Source organism: Ambystoma mexicanum, chromosome 4q (assembly GCF_040938575.1).
Source record: "Ambystoma mexicanum isolate Mex_15411 chromosome 4q, UKY_AmexF1_1, whole genome shotgun sequence".
Taxonomy (NCBI): Eukaryota; Metazoa; Chordata; class Amphibia; order Caudata; family Ambystomatidae; genus Ambystoma; species Ambystoma mexicanum.
The window spans coordinates 1,115,426,604-1,115,447,576 of record NC_090928.1 but is presented as its reverse complement, the minus strand read 5'-3'; the positions used below and the strand labels follow the sequence as shown (position 1 = coordinate 1,115,447,576).

Below are 20,973 nucleotides of genomic sequence, written 5' to 3'. Positions count from 1 at the left end.
GTGTCATGCAGTTTGAAGATGAGCATGGGCCGGTAGGCGAAAGCGCGGTGTGCGCAATGCTGTCCAGTGAGTAATGCGCGGTGCGCAGCGCTGTTTCGCCTTTTATATTGCTAACCTGTGTTTTTTCTCTCCTTGCAGGTTGCGATGTTCCTCGTCGAGCTCCGTAATGTTCCAGCAATGATACTGACCAGGAGATGACCTTCCAGGTAAGAATTGTGTGGCTTTCTTCATTCGGGAGGAAACGCGAGTAAACGCTTACTAATGCAGTCTTTCTTTCTCCTCTTTCCAGGTTATGGTATTCCAGGATGCATGCGGTGCCGGGTGATGGAGTTCGTACCTTCAGGTGAGAGGAACTGAAATCAGCGATGGATTGAAGACAGGATACTGTCCAGGAAAGTTTCGTAGTGTTCCTTCCCTCTCTGCAGATCCTTGGTTTCAGGAAAGCTGGCATCAAAGAACTGGACACGGTGAGCGTTACGCTGCTCACAGCAGAATAACGCAAAGCATGTTCTGCTGTTTGGGTGCGGTTTAAATAGTCTCAGGTAAAGTAGTCCAGGTAAAATAGTCCCAGGCCTGCCACACCCAAAAGACTAGACCGCATAGCTCCGTTCCTTGTAACTGAGCTATGTGTGTGCCTCCATGTTGGCTGAAACCCCCCCCCCCCAAACCCCCCAAGTTAAATAGAGTCTTGGATGAGGTTTTAAGGCCTTTGACCTGGCCCTAACTGGAAGGCTGACTTGCCAGTGAGGCCAGGGGGCAAGGGTCATGACAGTAACAAAATGTTATCACAGAAATATAAAAGAAAACCAAAGAGGGAAGCGCAAGGCGCTCCCAGCAACACTGCAAAGAAGATGCTGTGTGCTAAAATAGTAAAATACAAATCTCTCAAAAAGATGGAGGAAAGCAAACTCCATCAAATATTACCAGAAAGGGTTCCCAAAGTCAAAGAACAAAGGAGTGAGGAAAAAGGCTCTTACTCACTGGAGAGAGTCAGATAAAAACTCAGAAGTACAGCAAAAGCGCTGAGGACTCACTTAGTGGGGAAAATTACACACAAGGTGGAAATTCTGCCCAACAATCATCCAAACAATAGGTAACAAGAAAAGGGAAACAGTTTCCCAGTATTGACAGCCCTAAAGGACTGGTCAGTTTCCTCATATGAATGAGCAAATATTCAGTGGAGTGAAGCTGTAGGTTTACCTCACTGGAAGAAAGTCAGGACAGAGTTCAAACAGAAGCAACATGTTTGGGAGTCCAGAAAATGGAGGAAAAGTTGCTAAAAAGAGAACGTGCAAAACAAATATTGCCACATAAAACCTTATAAAACCACATACACATTCATCCTTAGGAGAAAAAGAAATGCATATGAATCGATTACCAGTGCAATACAGGCGAGTAGCCCGATGCAAAGAAATGGGCAGAATCAACAAAAAAAACTTCCCACAATCAATGATGGTTTGGGGCCTTGCGCCCTTAAGTCACCAGTTCAAAAGCATACACTTCTCCAGTTAAGTGTACATTGAGGTTTGCAGTGCATTTGGTTAGGTGTATTAAAAAATTCCAAGTTACATAAAAGTTCAAGGAAAGTGTGTAGGAGCACTCAACTCGATCCAATACACTAGTTTAGGCCTAGGGAAGGATCCTTAATCCAGGTTTCACCACCAAAGGTCAGGTCAGAGTGAATTAGAGTCAGCACTTTACACCCTGGTTACCCTAAGGGAGACTTTGGGAGAAAACTACAGGTATGTATACTTAACCGTATGGTTTAGAGTTCTCTGGATACCACGGTTGGAGGTTCCAGACTTCGTTCCAGGCTTCTTGTTCTGTTACTATTCAACCATGAGGGTCATCCAGACTGAAGGGATACTTCAGTTCACAGGACTTAATTTCGCTCAGTCGTGGTACTTGGGGATCGGTTACAGACAGCTTCAGGATAGATTCCCTTGGGAGTGACGGCTGAAATGCAGAATGGCAAGTTCCAAGGTTCTACTCACGACGGCAAGGCAGCCCAGCAGAGAGCTGGTCAGTCCACAGTCTGGTCCGGGGACACTTCCGCAAGCAATTTAGCAGGTACAGATCCTCGATCAAGAGTGTAGAGTAGGGATGTAACGGTATAACGGTATACCGTTAAAGATACCTTGAACCACTTAATTGAACAATAATAACCGTCACATTGTTTATACCGGTATACCGTTAAGTGTACTTTTCAATCTGATTTGTAAAGGCTGCAGCAAGCAAGTGCTGCGCAGTCTTAGTCTTGCACTGTTGGGTGTGCCGTCTGCCAAGTAGTTTCAGTTGGAGCAGTTTTTAATGCCATTTCATAAACCACATGTGCCTGACACAAATTCAATATGTTAGCAATAGGAAGAATAAATACAGTGCCAAGAAGGAAAAGGGTTTACTTTGGGTTGGCGGCTTTGGGGTTTATATATTTATAATGAATAATGTTTGCTAAACATATGACAATGGGGGATTTCCCTGGTTCTATCATTGAATTTACATATAATAAGTCACACTGCGAAATTCTCTCTGTGGGTATTCCCTGTTGCCAAACCAAAGGTTAACATGTCCGTGATTACTTAACACCCTTTGGCCCGCAAGTAAACTAAAGGCTGTAACGTAAAGAGAGTGTGTGTGCGTGTGTGTGTGTGTATGTGCACAAGCGTATACTACCATCAGCCTCCATTGATCTGTGGCATGCAGGTTATCAAAATGGCAACATGTTCATCTTCACCAGTAGCCAGTGTGGGAGCTAAAAGCCTAAATGACCACTTAAGAAAAGCTATTCAGTTTGCTTTGCCAGTTGCAGCGGGGCTCCCCAGACGCCCCCCTCCCCCTCTCTACACGTGTTTGGTGGAAGCAAGGGGTGGCATTTCAGTGGAAAGTATGTTGAAAAGCCCAATTCTGGCCCTGGTTGCCTGGTTTTGTTTGCGTTGATAAATCTGACAATTTATGACCTTTTAGAAAATATTTAAGATTAGTTAACTCCACCTGCTATACCACGATAACCATGATATACCGTCATTTGGCAAGAAGGTTATCGTACCGTCATAAAACTAATACCGCGACACCCCTAGTGTAGAGTGGTTGTTCCCGCCAGTCCAGGTGTTGAAACACCAACAAAAGGCCTTCTTGTGATCAGGACAGAGATTCACCAGGACAACACTGGAGTCGATGCAAGTGAGCAGCAGGGGTTCTTCTTGGGTCATCTGTGGGCTGCTTGTCCAAGTACTGGTTTCAACGATGAGCTGATGAACAGTTGCTTGAGCCACCCCCTTTTTATAAAAGATTCAGGCTGTAAGCAAGCCCACCAATGCTAAAGATCTGTACCATTCATATAGCTAGTGACTATCTAATCATGGATAACCACTGGTGATAACATTTTCCCCAGCAACAGACCTGACACCAGAGTAGTGGATTGGGAGTAGACAGTCCTAGCCCTCTTTTCTGGTTCACACACACAATGACTCTTACCCCGCAAAAGCCATGGCTTTCCTGGGAAAGGGACTTCCTTATAAAGACATTTACTGACCTGAGAATATATTTAATTTGTTTTTTTTACAACGCGCTTAATACCAGAGTTTGGTTTCTAAGCACGGATCCGGGATTCGAACCGCTGTTGCTCTACGTGGTCTTGCTTCCAAAACCAACACATTGCCGCTGTGCTATCCGCCATTTAGTTCTTTGGCCTTAGGAAGAAGGCCAAAGAACAAAATGACCAGAGAACAAGCAAAAACCCTAGTGGCATGGCCGCCTTTAGGGTGCTGGCTACCCTTAGTAGCCTTGCTCTGTAAATGCACGAGTAAAAAAAAAACTAACAGGGCAAAATTCAGTTTTTTTAAAAGAATTATTTTAACTAAGTTGGATGGTCCCCTTTTCTTTTTTCTGGATTTTCTGGTTTAGTCACTTGTTTTTATTGGTGTAGCTCAATTTTTGTGCTATGCCTTAAAAGGTCTTGTTGGCTAAGATTTTCATATTTGTGAAAAATCTTCCTGAACTGTGTCAACCCCAGAATGTTTTGCTTGGACGTGGGGGATTATTTCTGCTTGTCATTAGGTGAAAGGGAATCTTTTTCCCCCCTCGCCCCTAATATTTTACTCTTTCAGTGGGTGAACTTTTTATGTCTCTCCATAGTTTATGATTGGAGTTAGAGTTTCCTATAACTTTTGGCTTAGGCTGTGTTGCCCTTTTGGGTTTCCCAGTTAATTTCTCTTTAATGTACTTGAGTGAACTACCGTTCCCAGCGGGTAGAGAGGGATTTTCATCTCCTTTACACATTTTATATAGTGAGCGAGCACACCCCTCCACATATGGAGTGCTGGCGGATACAATGTATTCCATTGCTTACTTACCTGTAACATTTGTATTCTAATTGCAAGTTGACTTAAATGGCTTTTAGTCAGATTATTCACAGGCTGTTAATTCAGCCTTTGTAATGCACATAAGGGCCACCATTGCTTCCTTTTCACAATTTTCAAGTATCCTTGTTGTATTAGGTCTTTCCCTGCCATTCAAGGTGGGAACAATCTCAGTGGAAGTTTTGGCTTCGACAGGAATCCTTTTTGTATTCCCCAGCCAGGCTTCAGAGTGTCTGAGTGTCCTACTGCCCCCAGCCAATGACTGTCCTCTCCATAAGCCCCTCCTCTGGCAGGCATCTTCAAATTTGCTAGCACATAGTGGCAGTATGACCAAGAAGAGCCGCAGAGCGGCAGGAGGGAGGGTTTGCATGTGAATCCATGCCAGACCCATGCTGGAGAACAACAGTTAGGAGACTTAGACGTTTTATATTACTTCTAAGGCTAGAACAACTGCCTACCTTAATGACAACAGGTAGAAGAGATATGACCCCCCTAGAATTACGGCATTGCCGGTTATGTAAAGAAGTGAATCGGCTAGAAACGGCCAGACACGTATTGACCGAATGTTGCAAAATGTCACGTACCATAAGCCTTGGTTTGGGGCCGTTTGTGCATAACCAAGGTTATATCTATGAGGAACTATTTTGGCATCACTGTATTAATTCAAACAGTATAAGGCTCCTGATGGCATTGTACAATATTTGGCTGAAAGTGGAAATAAGACTTAAGATAACCATATAGGTGGACATAAGGACATTGGCATTTATCTGTATAGGATCCGTAACATTACGGTATTTAGACTGATAGTCCATCTGAAACTCTCAGTAGAGATTATATGGCAGTATGTGGTAAGCCATGGCTCCAGAACTATTGTAAATGTAAATGCGAATCTAAAATTGAAGCTGTTTTATATGGTTTTAGGAAATGTATATTTAGAGAATATAATGTATTGCCTTTCTTGGTATCTTTTATGCAATGTTTTTGTTCTGTTAACTATTGATAATTTTCTCACTATAATCTTGTTCTTATTTAAGATATATTTTATGTGTAAAGTTTCATAGTAAACTAAGTCACAATAAAAATTAAAAAAAAAAAACGACAACAGTTACAGGTAAGTAACTTGTTCCTTCTCCAGCATTGGGTCTGGCATGGATTCACATGCTCATGAATAAAGAATACGTACCACTACATACATAAATGACCACGGGAGGTGGCAAGGCTCAACAGAAGCCAATAATCTTACCTCCTCACCAGGCTGACCTTCAAGTAACAGGTTGTGCAGCACTGCTTGGCCGACCCTGGACTCCTCTCTGGAATCCCTGTCGATGCAGTAGAATCTTGTGAAGGTATGCATAGACCTCCACGTAGCCGCCCTGCTGATGTCCAGCAGGGGCACACAGGCATGAATGCCATCGTTGCAGCGATCGCTCTGCTGGAATGGGATCCCGGATGGCCGGGCAGTGGTCGGTTTGCCAACCGGTGACAGTGATACAGCCAGAGACCCACCTGGAGATGGAAGCCTTGGACAAAGTTTTCCCATGGTATTATCACTTCTTAAAAGCATACTGGGTATAACTATCCATAATATAGCAGATAGTTATGTACCAATAAGTCAATTACTTACCTAAAAATACATTGTGTCTTAAAGTGTAATAGGGTATTGCTTTCCCCGATTTGCTTAGTGCATCCTAAAATAGTTATCGAGTGTCCATACTTGTCATTGAGTAGCTTAAGGTCCCACCAGAAAGTATACAAGTTGATTTAGTAGCTTTGAAATGAGTTCTAAAAAGTAATGTCGCAAAAAGCATACTTGTAAAAGGGTTGGTTTATCATTTGATTTCATAACCAAGTGTCACCAGGTCAACTACCCTTGAAATACTGATTGTATTCTAAAAGTACATCTGATCTGGTTTTATTCCCCAAGAATAGTATATTACTATCCTGAATGTATAACCTTAAGTTTGACTCAGCTTGACTTGCATCTTGCTCTAAGTAAGGTTGTACCTTGGTTTGCATATCATTGGTATTGAGTTAGTTTTTATGATTGTGTTTTGTTAGGGAGAATTCTCAGAAATGTGCTAATTCCCTTCTACCTTAGAGACCCCCAGCTCTTTTGATGGACTTTAGGGCTTACCATTTTTATCCTGGAGACTTTTTTCCCACTCTGTATTTCTCTGTGATTTGAACTCTGTTTCTTTTGGTTTTGGAGTCTGACAAACTCCAAAGGCGGCATCTTTTTACTTTGTGACACACAGCACCTTCAGAATTCCCCCAAGGTTTAAATACCTTCTCTTGGATAAACTAGTGTTTCCAAGAGTAGCAAAGTGAAATTGACTTTACTTACATTTATATCTTTATAGACCCAGCACAAACTATATTACAATAGGGTACTGGAGGGGTTACTTGGTATCCCTTTGAATATCTTCTGATGTAACATTTTTATTTTACCCTTTCTACAATTAAAGGCTGGTGGCAGTGGTTTACTTTTTTCTACCACTGTGTTTCTAATGAGGGCTGCAATTGCAGCTGCAGTAAAGCACCTATGGGTGCCCTTTTTGTCAAAATGGCCATGGTCTTTTTTTGCCATTTCTTGTTGGCAAGGTCCTTCTTGAGATTTACTCTGCGCGCCAAACCAGGTTTGGTCCCTTTGTTAGTTTTGGCTTTGGGAGGGATACACTAGTGAAGCCCACCTCTGGCTCCAGCGTGCCTGGCAGGGCAGGAAGCGAGGGAGTGAGGTTCCCAAAACTCCCTGTGCTTAGTCTCCTTGGTTACAGGAATGCACCCAAAGGCGATTGGCTGGCTGTCCTTGGAGCACAGCCACCCTGCTGTGTGTGTGACAGCTACGCTGCGAATGAATGGAAGAGACTTGCATAAAAAGGCGAGGTCTTTTGCAAAGAATGCAGAGTCGACCACTGGACGAAGGAATCCAAAGAAGAACTATGAAGAGAAGCTTGCTGCAACTCCTGGACCGTTGGTTGGGCCAGTGAAGCCCTGCTGCTGTGCTGAAGCTCCAAATTCGCCTCGTCTAGAGAAGCCCTGCAAAGGACGACTTCTCCCCTTGGGTTGGTGGGGCCAATCGACACCAAGACGAATAAGACTGGAAATCCTCTGCTGGCTGGCTGTACTTTCATTGCTGCTGCAGGAACCGAGTGCTAGGGTGCATGAACACCAGAATCTAGTGCATCTTTTTAAAGTCGGACCAGAGCTCCAGGAAGATCCTGCAGACTCTCTTGAAGCAGGACTAACCAAACCTCAACAGAGTGCTGGACCCAAGAAGCAAGGAAAGTCCAGAAGGTATCCGAGAACTGCAGTGGTGCTATTCGCGAGAAGCTGAAACCGCGAAGTGCCGCTGATCTGAACTTTGTCCAGCACTGCCGCCGACCTTCGAATAATAGTGCAGGAGCCCGCTGCAGCCCTCCCTCTTGTCACCATGACCGAGGCCCAGGAACAACAGAATCTGCCATACAACTGGAACAGAAGCCAGCGGGAACCAATTTCTTCAGACCTAAGGTACTGTAAACTAAGGGGTACTTACCTCTTGTTGTGTAGCATTGCTAGCTCTCAGTTGAGACTTGCCTTGGCTACCTGTTGCAGAGTTGCTTGCAGCTTTGCCCATCACAAGCCTCCCAGCTTGTGGCCCAACAGTGATTTCTTTTCTACAAAACTATAACACTGTGCAAGACTTTACTTACCTTCAAGAAGTGCCTCAGCTCCATTAGACTTTGCTCAATTGACATTGGCTGTCCTTGCTCCCGAAGGCTCTTTTAACCTCTGACTGTGTTTTGATCTGTCCCTCAAAGTCGTCATACATTCTTTACTTGTATAGCTGGGAAAGGGTTAATCTATATCGCATTGGGGTGGTGGGTCAAAAGTGCTTACCTGTTTGAGAAACTTCTTAACCATTGTTTCCCCCCTAACCTTTTCCTTTTGACACCAAACTCAGTATTGCTTTAAATGTACCAGTGATATATTAATGTGCAGTGTCCTAGTTATTGTAGTCACCACAGGGTGTACAAAGTGTCTGTGTGCCATCCCAAAAGGGAACGTACTACTTTTTTGAAACAGAGTGTGTATTTATGAAGTATATTTAAGTGTTGCATATTTGCTCCCATCTAAAGAAGGCTTATTCAAATGGACTGTTTAATAAAGAATTGTTTGATCAAGAAACTTTGAGTATAAGTGTTAGATACTTGTCACTGTGAAAGTCTATGTTATAACCCTACAGCTCACATTGACCCCTCTTGAGGTAAGCCTGGCTGCTCAGTCTCTCTACCAACTTGTGTAGTACATGCTTATACCAAAGGTTGGGTTAACTATTGCCAAGGGGACAAGGCTGGTGCAGTCTCCCACAGGGTACTGCATACAAACTTGCTGAATGGGTTTCTATAATGTTATAGTACTTACGTACCCAAGAATTATCTTTGTCTACTTGTATTTAAATAAACCCTTTATTTTTTACAATACATATTGTTTTAGACCTACAATTTCTTTTTACCAAGCTACAGACCTCTCTCCCTCCGAAGATGAGACTGGCTGCTCTCTCCATGCTGCCACATTCTCAGATGGTAGAGTCTTATACTAAGAGTGGAGTATATGTACAGCCCCAGATATGTTTTTGATGAAGTCTTGGTAGGACTTTAGATAAAATGGACTAACAGGTCCTTATAAATCTTAGGGTAGGAGTACCCCAAAAATATCCCTTAGATTCCAACAGAGAGAACCCTACCTCGGTTAGTCACCTGGCTAGACTGGTTATGGCTTTTTCGCCTGTGGAAAATAGTTCCACTGGCTACACTCAATTTGACCGATCTAGGTTCTTTTTTGTCCCCATCTATCAACATGGAAGTTGCAGTTGTTGCCTTGAACACCAGAGGGGTAACATGAATATCCCTTATCCGTCTGTGTATGCAAGAGTAGGTGGGCTTATTTGGCCAATGGGCATGTGCTTTCCAAAACTGGAGGCCGACGACAACCATGAAAGCAGTTATAACTGACATATGCAGATACCTGCTTGGGACAGTGGAAATTAATTTTCGTGTGAGACACATTTGCAGAATGCAAGAGTGGGCTTGAAGGGATGGTTCGCCATTGAGATGATTACTAGAATCTGGACAGATTTTAGGAGGCGACCCTAGTTATGATGAACAGGGAGCTCTGAGACGTCAGCCGAAACCCAATCAAGGTATGTGGATGACCAGTCAAAGCTTAGTCTCAGGAGAGTGTGGGGCCAGGAGCGCTCAATGAGTAGACTCAGAACAGCACACAATTCAATTAAGACAGTCATAAAAATAGTTATTTATTTAAGCCTTTAGAATACAATGAAAGACGAAACTAGTAGGCAGTACTATCACAACACTCTATAATCCCAAAAAACAATCACTATTAGCTTCCCTTAACAGACATCAAATTGCTTATTCAAGCTATGCAGTTAAGTACTTTAGAGGCAATAAAATGATGGGAACCAGTCACAAGGTCCACCACAGTATTTCACACAGGTATGAGTGCTCTTTAAAAAATATGTAATGGGCTTGTGGTGGCGATTATTTTCAAACTAACAGTTTGACAATTTACCCAAGGATAGATAAGGTCTCTCCCTTCTTCCAGACCCAAGACTAACCCAGAGGCAGGATACCTGACCCAGGTTGGATGACCAAAGGTGAGTGGAGGAGAGAAAGAAGGCAGAGACGTGTTCCCAATGTTATCCCATGGAGAAATGGGGTTGAGGGAGGGACAGAGGCACAGGCATGCTACCTTACACCCCCCGCACCCTGACTTTGCCATAGTCTTAATGGATCGCCTGGGAGTTGCTGGGGGCTTGATCTTCCGTCCTTTGTTCCTGAGAGGTGCCCAGGTTCGAGGATTCTTCCGGTCGGGTGAACTGCAAGATGCAATCCCAGTAGGCGAAGAAATGGCAACAATGCAGAATTTTTCAGGACACTTCACAGGACGCAGGAAGGAGAGTTCCAGCAATGATCGCCATTTGCTGGCAACAACAGGTCACAGAAGCTGCTCCAGGACAGGTTCCCTTGAAGATAGGAGAAGGTAACTTGTGTCCCAAGCAGCAACCAAAGTTCCAGACTTGAATGTGGAACAGCAACGGTTCTGGTGAAGAAGCCCCGAGAGAGCTGGTCAGTCGTCCAGGCAGTCCAGGGACAATTCGGAAGGATCCGAAGGCTGGATCCTCGAGACAAACTGGTTCCACTAGTCCAAGGGCTGAAGCACTGCACAGGGTTTTTGGAGATCATCCAGAAGAACAGGCTTCACCGGGCGAGACACTGGAGAGGATGCTACGTCACTTCAGGAGTAGTATTCGTGTCATCAACGGTCAGCTCTTTTACGAGGGATTCGTGGCTACAACAAGATCCAAAGAATAGCTCCAAAATGCTAGCCGGAATCAAGTCCAAGCCCACCAATGGTAAGGTTCTGAACCAAACATCCAGTAATTGTCCTATCAGGGACAACTACTGGTTTCACATCTACCCCAGTAAAAGACTTTCGGGAACTGGTGTACATCACTGGTGCCAGAAAGTCCCAGTCCCCTTCCTGGGCCACATACATACACAAATGCTCCCTAGCCCGCGGAAAAAAACTGCTTTCCCGGGCAACACTTTCCTGAGAAGGCAGGAAGATGGCCAAACTCCAATATGGCCAAAGTACAAGTGAAAATCTTGTGGCACTGCCATTTTAGGGCACTAGCCATGTTTAGTAGCCATATGTGAAATCCGCACACCAAAAATAATGCAAAAACAGTCGAAATTCAACTGCTGCTACCAGCATGTCTTGAGGGCCATATAAAAGTAACCAAAATTCCGGTGTGTAAAAATCTAGGGTGACACAAAAGTAACCCCACTGTAAGGTGCTGTGTGCAATTGTAAAAATACAATAACTCAAAAGGGAAACAACGTTTCCCAGTAGCAATACCACGAAGGACTGATTTGTTTCCCCACAACATGTGAGCAAAAGGGAAGAGAAGCTGACCGCTTTACTTCCCTTCAAAAGGTCAGGGCAGGATCAAAAACAAAGCAAAACGAATGGGGTTCCATAGAAACTATGGAGGGAAAGTTGGAAAAAAAAAATATTTCCCAACATTCGCCATTGGCTGACCACCTCTCCGAATTATGCCTGGTGTGTGATTGGGTGCAGTTTACACTCACTGGTTACATAAAGGGACAAAATCCGACCACCCCCATTAGGAGCGTTTTTTTAAAGAGACTATCTGTAAAAGCCCATCAGAAAAGCCATCCGAGGGTTACAGCAAGGTTAGTCACAACCCCAGTTGAGCTAAATCACTCTAAGTAACGCTGACCAAGTAGCAAAGCTGAACTGAAGAGATAAGGAGTACTGTTGTGTAATACAGCTAACACTTAGCAGAAATGATCAATAAAAACACTCACAAAGGTAAGTTATAAAAATATAACACTGTTTATTACAATACTAACATACATTTAAAATATTCCAAGGCAAGTAAAAATATGTAATTACACATATATACACACAACTCACAAATAGCAGTCCTCCGGTGTCCCTCCATATCTTCTGAGCTCCATTGCTCAACTTGGTTTCTGGGGCCAGCTCGTCTCCTTATATCCAGAAAACACCCAGGGGGGACAACCCCATCCCTCCAATAAGTACACTTTGCAACATTCAAACTTGGGAGTTATTTGGCTGGCTAATAATGGAAAGACAGCCTCCCAGAATCTGCCCAGACACATCCAAGCCGTCGGAGGAATGTGGATTGGGGGCAGACAGCTACACACGAACATGCATGCCACAAACGTGTGCCACACACAGAGACACAGACACACACACAGAGACACAGACACACACACACAGACACACAGAAACCACAAACACACGCCACAAAAACACAAACACACCACAAACACAACTTTTCCAGCTCCTTGCAAGAAGCCCACAAAGGTGCATGTACAAAGGGGGCCCTGCCCACCTAGCAAGATAGGAGAGGCCATCTCGAACAGTACTTAATGAGGAAAGACCACTCAGATCAAGCAACATTAAATTAGAACTAAAAGCATACAATAAAAGAAAATTCGGAGGATCATCTTTCTCTCACCTGGCAGCAACAACCTAGAATGATCTACCAAAAAACATATGCAGCACCAGGGCCCAGTTGGAATTCAGGAAACTACGCAAAACATGGCTCTTTACTCCAGAACCAGAAGGAAACTACTAGGATGCATGCACCCAATGGGAAACAAGAACCTTAAGGAGTAACCCATGACCCCAACCGGAGGCCAGGGGGAAGACACACCAACAACCCATGTCCACATAGTAAACCTAGGTACGTAAGAAGCCCCCAAGTGACGAGTAGGGAGTGACCAGAACCCTCTATCCCAATCATCGCTAACCCAGAGCGGGGAAGATGCCAACATCAGCCAGGCAGACATACTACTAGAGTAATACAGAGCCAAACAAACTGCCACACCTCAACATGCCCACCAACTAAGCAGCCAAACTACAACACCAAACACACAGGATAATCATAGATGTTAAGGAACAAGTTACTTGCCTGTAACTGTTCTCCAGCATGGGTCTGGCATGGATTCACATGCTCATGAATAAAGAATACATAGCCGTACAACATGCCCAACCACGGGAGGTGGCAAGGCTCAACATTAAGTTTCTCATCATGAAGCATCTATTCATGTTGAGAAGCCTCACCAGGCTCACCTTCAAGCAAACAAATTGTACAGCACTGCTTGGCCGACTCTCCCTGAAATCCCTGTCGACGCAGTAGAACTTCGTGAATGTGTGCGTCGACCTCCATGTAGCAGCCCTGCAGATATCCAGCAGGGGCACACCAGACAGGAACACCATAGTTGCAGCGATCGCTCTGGTCAAGTGGGCTCTTGGACTGCCAGGCAACGGTCGGTTTGCCAACCAATGACAAAGGGCGATGCAGCCGGAGAGCCACCTGAAAACGGAAGCCATCGAGAGGGCCTTCCCATGGTTTACAGTGCCAAAGTTCAGAAAGAGTTGCAACGTCTTCCGAAAACTCTTTGTGCGGTCCACGTAGAACTTCAGCGCTCTAGCCACATCCAGCGAGTGCAAAGTCCTCTCAGCCAGTGACAAAGGCGTTTGAAAGTCCGACGGCACCTTGGGCATGAAAAAGGTGTCCGTAGCACCACCCTCGTCTCGTGGAATGTCAAGTAAGGTGGTTTACAAAAGAGGGCCTGGACCTCTCCCACTCGTCGTGCAGAGGTGATGGCCACAAGAAACGCTGTTTTCCATGACAAATATTTCAGTGGCGCAGAATGCATAGGCTCGAACGGTGGACCCATGAGCCTAGTCAGCACCACACTGAACTCAGGGGTTCCTTTACCGGCGGGAACGAACGGAAAAGTCCTTTGATGAACTCCTTGACCAAGCAGTGTGACAAAAACGACGACCGTCCCAGAATTCTGGTGTAGCGGGAGATAGCCACCAGATGAACGTTGGAGGCATCAGTCAGCCCTGCTTTGGCCAGCGACAGCAAATATAGCAGCACCTGCGGAGCCGTAAACCGTAAAGGGTCGATAGTGTGCACGGCACCAGACGGCGAACCTCTTCCACTTATGTCTGTAGCATTTATTGTAGACAAAGCCCTGGCATTGGCATGCACCTCCTTGCAGTCCGCCGGTATATTGTATGTATACAATATTGTATATTGTAACTTGCAGGAGAAGGCCTGCAAGTTCAGTGACCCTGGGTCAGGGTGCAGGATCGTGCCTCCTCTAGCGAGAAGATCTGCAGCCGCTGGAGGGGACGCTGACAAGTCCAGAAGGTCTGGGTACCATATCTGTCTCAGCCACGCCCGTGCGACGAGATTCATCCTGCACCGGACTGCCTGAGTTGATTGACTAGTCGAAGAAGCAACAGCAACGGAGGGAATGCATACAGAAAAAGGTCGTCCCAGGGGAATGAGAGTGCGCACCCCATGTTCCCCGACTGGGGAAACCTGCTGGCGAACCTCTCGCACTTGGTGCTCGTCACCGCCACAAACAGATCGATATGGGGATTTCCTCATCGACGGAACAGAAGATCCACTTGGTCCTGCCAAAGCTCCCACTCATGGCAAGAGCGCAGCTCCCTGCTGAGGGAGTCAGCGATGGTGTTCTACACTCCTGCCAGATGAAACAGGAGGAACATCCCCTGGGCAACGGCCAGTGCCATAGGTCCATAGCCTCTCTGGAGAGCACTGGGGATCTGGTGTCCCCCTGCTTACGGAATTAGAACATCTTGGTGGTGTTGTCCGTGAAGACCTGTATCACCTTGCCCTTGAGGGATGGAAGGAAAGACTTGAGGGCCCAAAACAATGCCCGCAGTTCCAGTACGTTCATATGCAACGACTTCTCCTCGGGTAGCCACACGCCTCTAGTGTGGAGACTTCCAGTGTGCGCGCTCCAACCTTCCAGGGATGCGTCTGTTGTGACCGTCTCCTGATGAGGTGGTGTCTGGAAGGCTGCACCCGCCAACAAATGCGCGTGGACTGCCCACCACCGTATCGCTCGATGGAAACTCTCGTCGAGAGAGACCTTGTCCTCTAAGCTTCTCGAGACCCGAATCCATCGGTCGTCGAGGAACTCTTGGAGTGGCTGCATCCACAGCCTGCACAGCCGAATGAGGTATATGACATGTCGAGAAGGGACTTGATGAACCTCACCCTTGCGATCTTCATGATCAACAGCCGTTGTACCTTGCCCAGGATGGCCGCTATCCTCTCCTCTGACGGAGACGCCAAGCACGACAGTGTTGAGCCGAGACCCCAGAAACAGTGCGACTTGCGATGGCACCAAGCAAGATTTCGCATAGCTCACAGAGAACCCCAGCTCCATCACCTGCTGGACGGTTTTCGCCGTGTGTGCGATGGTGACCTCCCTTGATTTCGCTTGTATGAGCCAGTCATCCAGGTAGGGGTAAATGTAGATCCCTCAGACAAGACACAGTTGCGTCGCTACTGGCACCAGGCACTTGGTGAAAACCCTTGGTGCCGACCTCAATCCGAAGGGAAGGGCCTTGAACTGGTAATGTTGCCCTTAAACCACGAAGCGCAGAAACCTGCAGTGTCCCTTGTGAATGGGGATGTAAAAGTAGGCATCCTTCAAGCCCAGCGACGAAAAGCAATCCCCTTCTTCCAGCTGTCCTAGCTTGTGCTGAAGGGTGACCATACGAAACTTCTGAGATCTGATGTACTTGTTCAGACGGTGGAGGTCTAGGATGGGCCTCCAACCACCAGTCTTCTTCTTGATGAGGAAGTACCGAGAGTACACTCTGGAGCGTCTTTTGGACAAGCTCTATTGTGCCCTTCTTCAGCAGAAGCCGAGGGATGTGGCTTTCCTGCCTGGCCACTGGTGGTATGAGAGGACACTTTCTTTGAAATTCCAGGGTGTGTCCGTGGGCCAGAGTGTCCAGCACCCAACGGTCGGTCGGAGATGGACTTCCACACGCTGCCCAAGTTCACAGGTGCGGGCCCGACGTCACGGCTGGTTGAATCTTGCTTCGCCGGGGAGACGCCGCCTTGGGCACCTTGTCGACAACCTCCTCCAGTCTTGCTGCGACCCCTGTAGGCCTCCTGGGCCGAAGCGCTGGACGGTAGAATGAAGAACTTCCACCGAAGCCTTGGGAGAATTGTGGTTTAGCCCCTGAATTCCGAAAGGACGGCCGTCGCTGCTGAAGCGTGCCCAAGGCACGAGCAGTCTCAGTGTCCGCCTTGATGGCTTGAAGAGTCTCGTCCACTGTTTTGCCAAACAAATTGCCCCCGTCGAAGGGCATGTCCAATACCCACGACTCAACATCCTGGCAAAAGTTAGTAGCCCTTAAACAACCTCGCCGACAAAGGCAAACGCTGTTGCCCATTTGGCAGATGCCCTGTGTCGGCAATGCCCGATGCCACCTCGCTCTCTCCAACGCTTCCGCTCTCTTGTCATCGGGAAGGAAGTCCAGGAGGGGAGCGATATTAAACAAGGGCTCCCTGTCGTAGCACGCAACGATGGCAAGGGCGTTGGCCGCCTTGATGGTCGTCACCGCCGATGTGAAACTCGTCATCCCATGACGTCCAACTTCTTCCCCTCGCTGTCTGGGGGGGAAGTAGGGAGGAGGCCGTTGACACTGAAGAGCCAGAAGATTTCTTCCTCGCTGCCGGAGAGACCACCGAATCCGGGGAAGGCTGGGACCTCCAGCCCTTGGGTGCACCATGTACTTCTTTTCGTACTGGTCTCTCTTCACCGGGGCCGAGGACCGGTTCTTCATAAGGGACAGCCCCTCGTCTCAAATGTCTTCCAACACAGGGATTGACAGCACAGTCTTCCTGTTTGCCTCGTGGCGTCGGTACAGGAGACCCTCTTCTTTTCCTCGGGGGTCAGCTGAAACAGGTCCAAGGCCCTAGTGATCATGGCATGGAACGAGCCTATCTTGTCGGGCGGTGAGGCTTTGGGCGGCGAGACGGGAGGTCTCCTAACTTGCTGTGTCCGTATCCTCAGTGGAGGGAAGGGAGGGGAGGCGACGGGTGACAAGGTGGTGGAGGGTGAACTCTCTTCTTGGTAGGGGGCGCGCCTGATGGCACCGGTGCCGCAGGATCTTCTGTCGGCGTAAGGGGCACCCTATTCCGAATCTCTGAACACAAGGTGTGGAGTGCCTGGAGAATGTCCACTGAAATGTCTGCTGGTTGCTGAGGTGACGGAAGTGGGAGCGACTGAGGCAGCGGTGTAGGGTTCTCCAACTCCTCCACAGCCTGCTCCTCCTAGTCGGTCTCGTTGCCACTCTCGACATCTCCCTCGTCTTAGGACTTGGCCTCGACTAATTTCTTGTCCAAAATGGTCTGGAGAGTAGAAAGCTCCTCTTCAGAGGAGATGTCCGTGCCCTGCAGGACGACCTTGTCCCCCCTCCCCTCCCCAGGGGAGACAGTTTCGGTGAGATGATGGGCTTCACCTTCTCTGGTGTCTTCTCAATGGGTTGAAAATCCTATTCCCTCCTGGCAGCCAGGGAAACTCTCGCCTTGGGGACCGCACCCTGAGAACCTGCGTCCTTCGCTAGGGACACCACCACACCTGGTGAATCTGGGCCTGCACGACCTTGGTCGAGCTAGGGCCCTTCCCCGTGGGGGTGGGGCGATCAGCATCCCGCTCCCCCTTGGCCTTCTCCAACTGGCCCGTCCGGGACTTCTCCAGAAGCTTACCAGGGTGGTCCGACTTCCTCTTCTTCACCGAAACGGAGCGTTGGCTCATGGTTGAAGGTGCATGAACACTGAGCTCGCCCTGGCCACTGGGGAGCCCATCGCAACGGCGCTACCAGTGCCCGTGGACTCACGGTGCTTTGCCTTATTTTGGGCCCCCGTCACCGGAGCACCCTTAAAGGTCTTAAAAGACCGCTTTGTTTTCTTCTTGTGGCTGGGGGAGGCATGCTGCCAGGACTCACCCGTAGCAGGGGCCTTGGCCTGGAGCCACTCAGTGAGACACTTGCGCCGATCCTTCACGGTGCAGGGGACCATCTCCTTGCAAAACACAGTCTTCCTCCACGTGCGTTTGGTCCGAATAGAGGCACAGGGAATGCCCGTAGTCCAAGTAGCTGTTCCGTATGCCACATCCTGGGCAAACCCTGAACAGAGGAGTCAAGTCTTCCTTCTCCTCAGCCATGTCCAAGCGGAGTAGGCCTCTAAGAATCGTCTGGAATCCTAACTCGACGGAATTCAGCCCTTGAGGGGCGCAGGAAAATCCAAAAACAGGTCCCCATTAATCGGATGATGGATTGATGGAGCTTGAGGCTCGATTGACCGAAAAATGGAGTAAAACTCTGGAAAAAAAAGTTCAAAAAGCAGTAAAAAGCCAAGAGCTAATCACGAGGACTCCCACCACTTGAACGTGCGGTAAAAATCCAAAGATGGCTACCAGAGGAGAGGCTTAGGTAGAGGGCAGTCATTGGCTGTGGGCAGTATGACCCAGAGACCAGTGATAGGTTGTTAGGAGAGAGTTCAGAAGTGAAACTGAAACTGATTTTTTTCTTTACCGAGGATTCCCAGCCTGACAACGGGGAATATTCATGAGCATGTGAATCCATGCCAGATCCCATGCTGGAGAAGCACCGAAACGCAAAGAGGTAAGGAAAACCTGCTAACCCAACTCTAAAACCTTAACTTTCCACATACACTTCCCATACATAAATTCGCACCAACACATCTCTGCACAGCAATACACACATACTTCACCACACTGCAACAACAGACCAACAATACAAAATCCCTCACAGCAGCACATGGGAAGTCGCACCGACCCGAAACTGCACTTAAGCTCAGTGAACGGTGCAAATCAAGCTGAAGCTGCCAAAAGGAAATCACAACTCATTCCCACTACACTACCTCCCACTTCCCCCCTTTTTTCCCACCCTCCTTTTCAGATCTGCCACAGCGCCTGGGTATCACTCTTGTGGTTCTGGTGCCCGATCCAAACACCTTTAACATTAACATTGTGTGTATGATCCCCCTCAAGTGTAATATCGTGGCAGAAAAGGCAGCCCGGGTCAATGCACCCATAAAAAGGCCAAAAAAGGAACTACAACCAGCTTGTTCAGAGGATGCCGGGATGGTAGCAAAACGGAACTTAGAACAAAGAGAAGGGGACACAAAGTGTCCCCACAGCACTCCATGCAAGATGGTTTGTGCTGCAAACAATAAAACAAGTCATAAAGGGACACCTCCTGCACTGGTAGATCTAGGGAATAACCAATGAATCAAAAACGACATTCCAAAAGGGCCCCCATGTGTACCTCGCAGCACACCACATAAGGTGGGTGGGAGGTAGTGCTGCCATAGGAAAGCATGGAAGCCAAAACAAGGGAAAGCAGTTATCCCACACTGGACCATTAAGAAAAGGGTCCAGTGTCCCCAGAACAAAAGTCAATGCCGGATGGGAGTGAGATGAGCATCACTTACCTTCAAAGTTAATAAAATAAATCCCAGCAAGTCAAGCAGAACATTTTTTGCTGGGAGGGTCAGGACATAGGGTATGATTTGCAAAAAGAAAATTCTCCCTACAAGTATGACCTAGACAATCGTAGTAAAACTCTGGTGGTGCACATCGCTAAACCATTGCAAGCACTGGTGAAACAGAGGCACTCAAATCACTGCCCCTACCACATCTAAGCTCACAGATGTTCTTCAGTTTGCATCACATTTTCTCTCAGTTAATGTAGGGTCACTTACCTTTTACACTGTGTTTGCCCTTGGGTAATTTTGTTATATTGGCAGCTCCTTTCAGTTCATGCCTGGATGATATAGGAAAGAAAAAAATTATTTAATATAAAAAGGATTGCAAGCCATACAATTTATAATAGAATATTCTTTGGCCGAATTCCTAACTAGATTGCTCCAACCTCCCATTGTAGGGATGTAAAAGGGAAACACGTTTCTCCTTCTGGCATAGACACTGAGATGTATACTTTGTTGGCCCATACTAATCTCTCCCCTAGGGATCTCCACTACACGCAAGCTGGTTAGTACGAGTCCCACAGGATCCAAGAGTTTCAAGCTTGGATTAGGGACACTACCAACTACCTCAACAGATGTTCTAGGTAGGACAGGGGTAACATTCTCTCTGTTCCTCTTTTTCAGAACTCCTTGGCCTTTGGGTTTCCCCTGCAGCCTAGGCTTTCCCTTAGGCTTGGCTAAGGCTGCCTTATTCCGAGACCTACTGCTTGAAGGATCCATTGAGTGTTCATCAGGACCGAAGCCATGAAGACTTCTAGGAACAGTTCTCCAATAGTGACAGATGCCCTGACCATTTCACTAGTCTTTCGTAGCTCTCATGACAGGCACTACTGGAAAATGAATAGAGTGCCTACCAGCCAACTGAGTATCCCCCCACAGGATCTCTGGCAAAACCCTGTGGATTTACCATGGAGGAAGCTACATCAGTAGGACTGTGTGCAGTGCTCCCAATAGTAGAGGCACTTGCACATGCTACTGGAACACTATCCAGAGAAGAAAACATGATTAAGGGACAGGACTGGGAGCAGAAGCTCCAGCATTACTAGGTTTCAAGGAATCTAGGCTAACTTCAGATTCTTCACCTGTGGGGAAGGAATCCAAAGTGAAGGACACTCCTGCAAACTCTTCATCATCCTCCTGAGGAAAGGCTAGACTTGCAGAGTGGACCCACAAGTGTAACAAGTCCCGCTGTGTTGACACATAGGGAGGCTTAGAGAAACCACTCATACTTGGGATGGTTAGTCTCACTATACTTATCGGACTCTTGTGACTTCCCCTTTTTAGAGATTTTGTCAGGCTTGTCCTAATGGGACACACTGAGGTTCCAATTCTAAAGTTGGCGCAGTGAGCGTGCTAAAGAGCACGATTCACTACGCCAAATCAGGACGCCCAGGCTCCATCACTATTCTGAGGTGGGCGGGGGAATACTTTAGTGCACGACAGGTCACTGAGTTCATTGCGCCCGTTTTTGGGCGCAATGGAAAAATCTCGGCAGCACTTTTGTAAAATAACAGCATAATTGTTATTTTACGAAAGTGCTGCCGAGAACACTCGAATACATGAGCACTTTCCTTAAATAACGATATTCGTTATTTAAGGAAAGTGCTGCTGAGAAAGATATCCTGCAAAAATATAGCA

The 20,973-nt window shown here is 47.1% G+C and overlaps 1 protein-coding gene across 1 annotated transcript in view; it reads right to left on the bottom strand.

Moving 5' to 3' along the window:
* Window positions 1-20,973, bottom strand: part of PARP1 (poly(ADP-ribose) polymerase 1) — a 921,075-nt gene that overhangs the window by 51,743 nt on the left and 848,359 nt on the right. Inside the window, exon 21 of the mRNA XM_069608683.1 lies at window positions 19,552-19,613. Within this exon, the coding sequence (XP_069464784.1) occupies window positions 19,552-19,613 (62 nt within the window). The remainder of the gene's footprint in view (window positions 1-19,551; window positions 19,614-20,973) is intronic.